The 11373-nt window shown below is 33.7% G+C and overlaps 3 protein-coding genes across 6 annotated transcripts in view; 1 reads left to right on the plus strand and 2 right to left on the minus strand.

The window, feature by feature from the left end:
• The window catches only part of Oatp74D (Organic anion transporting polypeptide 74D), a 132996-nt gene extending 125021 nt beyond the window's left edge, over positions 1-7975 (minus strand). For 2 of the 4 annotated variants that reach the window (XM_089072556.1, XM_089072554.1), the window contains exon 1: positions 5916-7975. The gene's annotated coding sequence lies outside the window, so the exon portion shown is untranslated. Of the gene's footprint in view, positions 1-5043; positions 5301-5915 lie in introns of those variants that run through there. The other 2 variants (XM_089072557.1, XM_089072555.1) reach the window with 1 other exon arrangement.
• Positions 7976-8633: 658 nt separating this feature from the next.
• Positions 8634-9915, minus strand: Sf3b6 (splicing factor 3B subunit 6). The gene is made up of 3 exons (XM_011634538.3): positions 9743-9915; positions 9519-9637; positions 8634-9072 (listed from the first exon to the last, which is right to left on the minus strand). The coding sequence occupies exons 1-3, from the start codon at positions 9773-9775 to the stop codon at positions 8847-8849; spliced, it is 378 nt and encodes a 125-aa protein (XP_011632840.1). The 5' UTR covers positions 9776-9915; the 3' UTR covers positions 8634-8846.
• Positions 9916-10351: 436 nt separating this feature from the next.
• Positions 10352-11251, plus strand: LOC105424348 (cytochrome c oxidase subunit 6A1, mitochondrial). The gene is made up of 3 exons (XM_011634539.2): positions 10352-10514; positions 10791-10945; positions 11051-11251. Exons 1-3 carry the CDS (start codon positions 10439-10441, stop codon positions 11129-11131), a joined length of 312 nt encoding a protein of 103 aa, XP_011632841.2. The 5' UTR covers positions 10352-10438; the 3' UTR covers positions 11132-11251.
• Positions 11252-11373: the final 122 nt, after the last annotated feature.

Below are 11373 nucleotides of genomic sequence, written 5' to 3' on the forward strand. Positions count from 1 at the left end.
AACGGCGTCTCTCACTATATAAATAACACAGTATCTACTGGACTGTACCTATTTCTAAAACTAGTGCATTTACCAAGAGTTTCCAATCGAGATAATATTCCTTTTGCAATATCACAAAAAATACAACAACAGTCTGAATCTAAAATATTACAGCATTTAATGAAAAATTCAAAATAAGTCAGTTCTTTTTTTAAGTTTTCAACGTTTTTTGTAAAGAAAATTGCGAATTAAAAAAAATTAAAAAAAAATAAATTATAACTATGTCTGTATATTTTCTCGAAATATCTGAAATATCATAGTAATGCCTATATTTTCCAATAAATATACGATGAGAAAATTTTACGACTAATGTGTTCTAATATCGTTATATGTGGTTTCTTAATATTACACTTATTATGTCCAAACTTTGGAATTCTTTTATAGCATAGTAATATTTGGAATGTTAAATCAATTAACAATAGAATTACTGAAATTTTGCTATTGTAACATAATGAAAACTCATTATAAATTTATAATAATATATAACCGCAGACAAACACACACGCGCGCACACGCACGCACGCACGCACGCACACACGCACGCACGCACGCACGCACGCGCACACACACACACACACACACACACACACACAAAATCCATGCCTTCTAATCATCTGCTACTGAAAATAATTTTCTCGTGGGCACAGAAGTATCTGTACTACAGAGATATAAAGACAGAAGGAAAAAGATGAAGAGAGAAACACGTGGCCGGATTCGCATCCACGACAGCGCTTAATTGTTTATGAGACTGTTACTCCGGCATTCTGTCAACCCTTTTCACGTGCGTGTGTGTATACATTCGCTACACGAGAAACGTATACCAATGATTGAAATGTATTATCATTGTAATAGCTACAATAAACAAGAATATTATCAAATATTTTCTTTCATAAAAAGAGCAATATGTCTCGTGTATAATTATATATTTACTCAATTGTTATAATGTTGCATAAAGTATATTTTCATAAACCGTGTTTCAAATAATGATAATTAATAAAGGAAATTATTCGTTATATAAAAATTATAAAATTGCACGATATATAATAAAAAATTTAATTATATATTGTATAATAATACATTATAGAACATGAAGTGCAAAATAATTTAGGATTTATAATTACCTATTAATTACAGTATAATACGGTATAATATAGCTAATATGTTGTTATTAAATATATACGTCATCGATCTAAAAGCTTCTACAGATTATTAAAAACTCCATTTACTCATTTTGTGTCGTAAATGATAAAATTTACACATAAAACTTCGTATCATAAATTATCGTAATTTGAAAACATACATTATACCTAACATAAGATTAACTTTAAATCATACTTCTTGACGCTGCCGGCAAGTTCCACTAATTTTCAGATATCGTGAAAAAAGAATGATCGCTGTTATCGGGTATGCAAACTAAGGGCGCTGCGTTGTACTCTTTAAAATAAAGCTGAAAATAACGGGCGAAACAATCCTGCGTTTACGACGAGAGGCGCCGTAAACAGGATAAGACATACCGTAAAGTTCCAGTGCAGAGTCGTTCGAATCTGATATTTTTATTTCGGCTTTCTCTGACACGTCTGTTCTCTCACCCTTTTCCGCCACCCATTGCGATTAATGTTTTAATTAACGATCCACATTTGAGAAATACGACCGGCAATCACGTGGATCATCCGACCCGCGACGTGAATAATTCTCTATGTGTTCCAAAATAATTTAAATTTCCACAAAATATACAAATTCAACAGTATGTATATATATATATGTATATATATATATATTTGTATGTATATGTATATGTAAAGATATATATTTGTAAATAAATAAACAAGTAAACGGAAAATTTAAAACAAGACAATAGAAAACAAAAGAATCAATAATTATTCTAATAAATATCAATTAAAGTTGTCCAAAATCTAAAATTAGATCTCCATCTATTTTTAATTTTAAAAAGCAATCTCAAATTTTAAATAATCTTTCTTTGACCAATATATTCGCGAAAAGGACGTCAGAATGCACATTTTTAAAATTAATTTCAGATCACGATTTACACTTTGGTTTATATCCAAAATAAAGTCATCGCGAGGGGAGAGGGCGCGTGTGCGTGAATCTCACTAAAAAGTCTCACTCCAGTCGTCGCTTCTTCCTGCGTCTATTTTCGTTGTACGCACGCACGTTTGTACAACGGGAAATCGTCGCACTTTTGAGATATCCTGCGAACATTCTTAGAATCTATGTAAGCTATTAAAGATACAAATATTCTATATTCACATCGAATAATATCTTAATATTCGTAATATCTTAAAGCTGTATATTCTTAAAATATACTCGGAACATCAGAAAATCTCTGTATAAATTTCTCAGGATATATTCAGAATATGTTCATATTATATATATTTCGTATATTCTCAAGATGTACTCAGAACATCCATACTGTACATCATTTCTCGTGAATTCTCAGGAGGTCCACCGTCGTGTTTCCATCTTTCTGCCTTCCCTTCGGGGGCGTTCGCCACCGATCCATTTGGCACGTTTATTTCTGTGTTTATTCCGCAGTCGGCACATGAGCTCCGTGCCTACCGAGACTTGGAGCTCCGACCTCAGCGAGACAAAAACGATGGCAACGCTTCTTCTCGCAGTAGGCCTTCGAACTTGCGTTAAAAACTTCGTTAACTCGATCGCACGTTTGTATATTAAATCTCTGGAACTTCGTTCCGATCATAAGAACCATCAACGAAAATGTAGTTCAAAGACAGCCAAATTTAGCAAACGCGTATTAACGTAATTCCAACTTGAAGCACATAAATATAATTTTAATTACATTATTGAAGTAGTACATATTATGTAATCATATTTAAAAACATTTGTTATATTTGTCAAATCAAACATTATTTCATTAAACATCATCACATAAAATTGATATTTTAAGAAGTTTCAGAGTTTATCTCAAGACTTCTATCTATTTGAGCACTCTTTAAATAATGATTTGAAAAGTAAATTTATATAAAATTATGTAATACAATCTAATAATTCTTCACTATTATATTATATAGCCATTAGATTTGTTGAACACGTTATTGTTAAACTGTCTGACATATAAACGCTATATAAATGTTTTAAAATTTAAAACGAAATCGTTGTACAAATAATTCTTAATCAAGATAAATTTCTGCTATTCATTTATATATGATTTAAAATATATTTGTTCACGTATGAAATGTATTCTTTAAAATAAAATTAACTCTGACTCTCTTTGCGTCATATTCCATTATACTAAAATGGAAAATCTTATACTCCATCTTAATATAACTTTCTATCCACTAAAAGATTCATAGTAACTGTAAAAACTTTTCTGAAAGCAGAAAGAAGAGATATAAAAATTTCTTTATTGATACAAATCCATTGAATTTACTGATAAAATTCCATTGAAAGCTTTTTGTCGTATCTATTTTTATTATATTTAAATTATATGTCATGTCTTTTGTTTCAAATAAATTATCTTTGAACAAAAAGATCTGTAAAATTATAGATAGATATAGATTCGTTTAATGTTTTTTATACGAGAAAATTTTGAAAATATAAAAAATATGAAAAATATGTATTTTACAATATAATATTTTATGTATTGCCCTGAGAACATAATAAAATCTATATATGTTTTACTGCCAAGATATTTATGGTACCGATAAAAACACTAATGATAGACTTTACTTCTTTAAAGCGCATAAGAATTCGCGAATACCATTAACGATTTTTAGATATAGATTCTTTCGGAATCGGAATGAAACGTGTCGTACAAGTATTTTATGGTACTAAACGATAAGCTAGAGATTCTTTAAATTACTCGCCCTGAATGGTTATGCGTAAGGGTAAAGTGCAGATTTTAATTGCTGTTAATAATAATAATAATAATAATGATGTACAAGAGAGAGCACAGTATACAGTAAGAAAAATTTTTATTAACGCATGATTTCTCACGTCTAAATATAGCGCCATTTCATCAATTTTATGCAAAATCGACTTTTCCCATGATATCTAATTATTTCCTTAAAATAAAGTAACATGGAAAACTTTGAATACTTCCATTGTATCTAAAATGAACAATACAAATTTAATTTTTAAAAATAATTTTATTTTAAAATCGGTTGCTTTTAATATTGTTTAATAATAATGCTATAAATGTTCAAGCTATAAAGCTTCAATTAAAAGTTTAAAACAAGAATAAATAAATAAATGATTTAAAGATTTCAATTTGTATTTGAAATAAATCATGCAATTAAAATTACTTCATTTTCACACTAAATACTATCATTGTTTAAATAACACAATAACGGCAGTGTTCAAAATATGCCAAATTTATATTTATATTTATAAATAGAATATAACAGTGTCCGTTTCCAATTGCATTTCTAATATTACAGTCATTTTTAAATTCGGACAAAAATTATTTTCTTTGACCTCGATTGGATACAGAATCCAATTCTCAGATACATTCCAGGATAAAAGGTCATAGGTTAAACCGCTTAATATAGTAAAACTTTCACGAAACATTTTTTATTTCAGTACAAATTCTAAAAGTATAGAACACATTTATACATATGTTTTACACACAATATCATGTATATTGTATACCATAAATGTTTTAAACATATCAAAACTCGAAACAAGTTACGCTTAAAATTTTTATCTATGTTCAAAAAATAGTTTTTTATAACTAAAAAAAATAAAAAAAGTCAAAGTAAGAATTTTGCACAGTTTGGATCTACTGATATGCGAAATAATGATAATACAAATTGCGGATAAAAAACATTTGTTTCAAAAATAAATCATCAGATAAATATTATATTGATATTACCATGTTATATGTTATATTTTTGTTGTTATTTATGTATATTACTACATGTTATATTTTTTAGTCCGTATGATTTTCTCATTGCAATTTCCGCGCAAAAGGAAAAGTATAGCGCCCAACAAAAAAATAGCGCGCAAGTAAATGTATGCACTAACCTCACTGTGAATTGACAAACGTCAAGTAAGCAGATCGTCGTGACGCAATTTCATTTTCTCGTCAATCGTCCCTTCATTCACGCGTGTCTCGAACGTATCTATCGTCGTTGGATCTAACGTCGTCGTCGACCGACGAAGACGAAAGTAGTGAAAAACGTACCACTCGCGTTCGGCATTTCACGTAGCCGCGTGCGTTCGAACTAAAGTTAACGCGATCACATGATCACTGTGCTGCCGCACGACGCGCGCATGCGCCGATCGAATCAGCGGCGCCGATGTTTATTAAAGCTGCGTTTTCTAACGTATGTTGTCAAAAACATATAGTTCATATCACATTTATAGATTTTTAGTATTGATAAGTAAAGAGAATAAATTTATCATCACAATATCTTTCAGAAATGTTTTAAAATAGATATTCTAAAAATATGTCGTAAAATTATGTTCTATATACATACACACACACACATATATATATATATATATATATATATATATATTATATATATCTTATATATGTATCTTGTATCGCATCATCAATACATTCCAAAAATGTCGAATGAATTAAACTTATGATTTTTATATGTTTTTTTAATATTTTCCTGAAAATAGTTTTTCCAACATGGCAAATATAAAAACAAAAAATGTTGAGCTCGAGTTTAATCGATCTAATGGAACGTAAAATGGTAGTAAAGAAAAAAAGGGTAAGAAGGAAAATATTTAATAAAATTAAAATTGTTAAACAAGTATTGAGTGAACGCAAGTTTCTACCGCGTAATTCCATCCTTCTCCATTCTAAATTTTCACTTTAAGGAAAAGTGCGCGCGACGAAAATGGCCGCGAGAATGAACGTGGGAATGAATGCGTGCACTCACCTCGATGCAAATGTATAGGCAGCAGGATGTGGTCGTCGCATCTTCTCGCGTCGATCGCTGGATCATTCATACGATGGAGCCTCGACGTGACTGTAATGTTGTTGATGATAGTAATGGAGATACAAACGATGAGGAATACGCCGTTCGCGCTCGACGTTGCGACGCACTATAAGCCGCGCGCGTTCAAAGTGAAGTTGCCGCGGTCACCGCGCGGTCACTTTGCCGCCACGCGCATGCGCCAATCAAGTCCACGGCAGTGGCGACAGTGGCGGGCTACGCGCCCGCCATATTGCGCCTCTGCGTGACGAGCTGTGGCGGCGATCGAGTTTGAATTGTACGTAGACGATGTAGAATCAGGGGGAAACGCAATGCTTACACGCTCGTTTCTAGGCGACGAGTCAAGCTCGCGCATGACATCTGCACGGCTTAGATAAATCGTTACGATTGTACACACGCCGCGATTGAATAAAATTCTATCGAGCATTAAATAACAGGAACTGTATATTTCGAAAAAATTGACATACGCGACGATTGGCAACGATTAAACGCAGAGAGAAATTTTTCTCGAAAAGCAAAAAACTTGATCTTGACGAATAAACGTTTGATTTTGTTTTGTTTTGACAAACGCGCCGTCCTCTCAATGCACGATTATGCTAATAGACATGGACAAGGACAAGAATATTTATCAATTACACATAAGTTTTATACGACGTAGGAGAAGGCTTGTAAAACGACTAGCGAACGATAAATAATAGGTCGATATAAATACGCAATTTCACAACTTTCATAGTTGTTTATTTGTGAGAAAGGCGGAATAAATTCACAGAGGCCACTGTGCAAAATCGGCATTTGTCACGTATCGCCGAATACACTCCGTCACGATACGCTCTAGTGACTTTATAAAGTACAACGCGGGTCCGTCGGCGACCAATGCGTCGATGAAGTCCTTGAACGCACCGCATTCTGGCATTCTGCAAAGTCCCGGGGCTATCATCGACCCATACACCCGTATCATTCCAAATGATAAAGCCCCGTGGACGACAGATTATCGTTCATGGCTCTCGCTGTTTCAGGCGTGTTGCGTGTTTCAGCTGTCCCGGACAGCCGACGGAGTGTTTTTATCATATGTCATACTGTAACTTTTTATCGTCGAACGTTCGGCGATGCTGTTCTATTCCCGTTGCGATCTAGTGACTTTCGACGCGACGTAATAGCGCCCTGTGGCGAATAGGCCGGCGGCCAGCAGCAGGCTGGCGAGGGCGACGAGGAGGAACGTCCACGAGCGGTGCTGCGAATCGACGTTGAGGAGGCCGTGCAGAGCCTCGTGGATGAGACGCAGCGCGCTGCGCAGGGCGTCGCCGAGCGACTCGCCGGCGACGCGGCCGTCGCCGCCGCAGCAGTCGTATGACATATGACGCCGCGTCTCTGTCTAGCATCAAAATAACAGCGAGCGTGACGCGACGAGACTCCCGCCGCGAGCCGTAATCGGCCCTGTTGTCGATTACCGCGGCCGAGACACGAACACGAGAATCGCGACGTACCGTCGACAGAGACGGGACGCGAGCGAGCGAACGTGCGGTGTGTCCGCGCGTGCGTGCGTGCGTGCGTGCGTGCATGCGTGCGTGCGTGCGTGCGCGCGCCTGATTGTGTGTGAGCAACGGGTGCGGCGAGGTGAACGCCAAGCGAGTTTTCGCTTTCGACTGACTGAAATCGAATGGGCTCGAATCGTATGCCCGCCGCTGCGACCGCGTGTGGGTGCGTCGCTTCGCGTCGCGACGCGACGCGACGCGACGCGACGCGACAGGTCGCGCGTGCGTGTACGCTCGCGGACGCGTGCCACACGCTTCCGAGCGCGGTTACGCTACGCGATTAAAGATACAGCAGACACATTATACTCACGTGACATGACCTCACGTGATATTATGTTAGATGTAATGACGCATATCATACTTAGGAAACGTATTTTTGACACTTGCACTGTCGCTCTTCATCATACATGATTTTAAAGAAGAAGAGTAATAAATTAATGATAATTGTATAGCATCATTCGAGCAGTAGTTCTTCTGATTAGAGAAAGATATTAAAAATTTAGGGGTTCTTAGATTTTTAATTTATAATATAAATAATAAAAATCATGAATACATGAAATTAATTGAAAAAGAAAAGATTTTGAAGAATAGTTCGAGTTTAGTTACAGAATTACGCGACATGCATAATAGATTTCACATATATTTTAGAATGAGTAAAGAGGAATTTTTATACAATTAGTACTATTAAGGTAAAATTAAATGTCCGTTTATGTCTCGTAATTTAAAATAAGGGGAAAAGTGTGGTAATCATGAGCGTATCTGGAAGGGGGAAGTTCAAATCTCTGCAATCTAAAAAATAAACTTAAAATAAGATTATAATTTACAAAACCCAATATTTTTCTCATTCAAAATTAGGAATAAGGAAATATTCCAAGTTCTAGGATATTCAAGAAGCAATTTATTAACACAAAAAGTTGCCGTTTGCATATGTAACCAGAATTAATAAACTCTTCCGAAAAAAAATCTTGGATATGCCTAGATGATAGAAACTGATGCTTCATGCTTATATCACATGTATAGTAAAAAAAAATATATATATAAATATTAAAACAATATTAAAACTAATTAAAACAATACTTATGAAAAATTCAATTAGGTTAAGGAAGATAGAAATTAGATACATCAAAACTATCGAAAATTATATACAAATTTATTTATACATTTATTCATATTGCATGAACTTATTCAAAATTAATATTTTTCCTCTTTGCTCTTTCTATTCTGTTTGTTACGCTAGCTAATACATTATAAAAATTAACAAACTACTCACATAAATATAATCACATTTTAATAAATATTTTGTAAATATCCCACTTTACATCTCCTATAAATATTTAATCAATTATTTTTTCTCATCGTTCAGATTATATTTGGTCTTCAATTTATCTAGATCCTCCATTTTTTTATCAACGTCAATTCGCTTAAATGCCTTATTACTCTGATAATATAGAACCACCAAATAACGATTACATACATTGAAGCCACTCAAGTGATCACATGCATTCTTGGCGTCAAATATATCCTCATATACAACAAATGCTGTACCTCTGGTCTCAGCCGTGTTACCTCTAAAGAGAAAAAAAGAATCGTGAGTTTTGTTATATAACTTCTTTATAGATTTTCCACATACTTCTATATATAATACTAAACTGCTAACACCTAGTAAATTTATAGTAAAAATATCAGTCTGCCATGTGAAATATGAGCTAAAGTGTTATATACTTGTATAACATTACAAAAGATGATATTAATGTTGTATAAATATAAAATGTCTTTATGCAAATAAAGATAATATTGTTAATTTTAGAAAAATGTCTACAACATGCTATATATTTGAATAAAAGATTCAATAAAAAATAAAATATGAATTAGAAATTTTACACCTATATACTGATTTTTAGCATACACCTCATGGTCGTCTGGCTTCTCTCTATAGATTGTTGTTAGCGATATAGTATTATATGTAGAAGTTTGTGAAACTTTAATTTTGAACATAAAATATTTAATTACTTACACTCTAATTTGTCTGATAGCTCCATATTTACCAAATATATCATACATTTCTTCAGCTGTGATTTTATATGGCAAGTTTCTGATATATAAAACCCTGTTTACTTCGGGTGGTAGCCTTACCTAAAAAAAAAAGTTCCGTAAATCAGAGAACAATACATAAATAAGGTTAAGTTAGCATCGAACAAATTGTAATTCGATATGCAAATTTTTATAATAAATACTTACATTGGCGCGACGTTGTAACATTGCCATAGTCATTTTGGCGAACCTGTTTATTTATTAAAATCCTTGCAAAATTGTAAAATTAATTTTTGGTTAGCCAAACGTCTCGCAACGCATTCAACAGCTAAGGTAAACGAACGTGTTTGCGCTTCTTGAAAATGGCTGCGTTCAATACAGAGAAAGCTTTAGGTTTGTTCTATTTCTCTGAACTGGTTGCGCTAGTTATATCATAGAATACAATGCCTTGTGTGCTAGAAATCGGTCCGAGATCTCGGATGGGAAGAGAATTGACCAATTGCGTTTGAATAATTCGGCCAATTAACCAATGCGATTGGTCAATTCTCTTTCCATCCAAGATCTCGGACCGATTTCTAGCATCGTGGACATAAGGCACTAGGCTTATTCTTTTTGACTGAACTGATTGTACTAGTTCACAGTTTATCTTTCTTTCTTACACTGGAAGAAAAAAAGATAAACTCTGAACTAGTGCAGCCAGTTTCAGCTAAAAAGAACAGACCCAAAGTTACAGGTAAGGCTGTGTTCGTAAATTCAGTTCTACTGAAACATATAGTCTACGTGACGTATTCTATAGATTTTCAGTACTGGCAGTGAATTTACGAACACAGCCTAAATCGCGGGCATGTCCGCTCTCACGCTTCTCAGGCTCTCAGGTTCTGCTTCAAGCAGAAGAATTAAAAAATGGCTACTTGGATGAAAGTTGCTCGCACCTTTTCCAGAAAATATGCGTCTGGTCCTGACGCGCATGTCAGTTCAGGTGAATATGAATAAAAAGTGCTAATATTTTAATACATTTTATTTACGCATTTGGAAACAACGGGATTTATATTCGCATGACAAATTAGACAATATTGTTGTTTGCAGCAGTATCAATTTGTTAAATATCTATCAATTAAGACTCTAATGATAGTTTTTATATTTGAATAACGTTGTAACGTAATATCATATTTTATAAATGAAGAGAAGACATATCAAAGATGTGCAAATAAGTTATCAATGAATATTATATAACAGAACGTTATGCACTTTATAGAGCAGACGCAACTTTTGTGGAAGAGGCTTTCATTCTTCGTAGGCTTCCCAGCAATTGGCCTGGCTATGGTTAATTGTTATTTGAATCATCAAGCTCATCATGGTGATGAACATCCAGAATTCATTGCTTATGAACATATGAGGATAAGAACAAAGGTATGTATTGAACATGACATAATATTAAATATGAAAAATAAATAAGCTTTTAAGCAGTCCTTATTAATGCATATTTTACAGTACTTTTTTATATGTTATTTTTAGAAATTCCCATGGGGAGATGGTAATCACAGTCTTTTCCATAATCCTAAAACAAATGCTTTACCTGATGGTTATGAAGATTAAACAGTAATCCTACTTAGATTATCAAATGATCATATTGAGCATTAGCATTCTTTATAATCTTTGTTGTATATTGTATTGACTTATGAACAAATGAGTCAATAAATTGATAGAGACATGCTATTTAAAGTTATTTTTCCTTACAAGAAATATAAAACAGGCATTTTTTAGTCATAGCTAGATCTCGGTATTTATATAAATTCAATAGAGTTTGTTCCTACCATCATTCTCTTCTCTCATACAAT

The sequence above is a fragment of the Pogonomyrmex barbatus genome, unplaced genomic scaffold, assembly GCF_055798465.1.
Source record: "Pogonomyrmex barbatus isolate J1 unplaced genomic scaffold, ASM5579846v1 scaffold13, whole genome shotgun sequence".
In the NCBI taxonomy this organism is placed as follows: Eukaryota; Metazoa; Arthropoda; class Insecta; order Hymenoptera; family Formicidae; genus Pogonomyrmex; species Pogonomyrmex barbatus.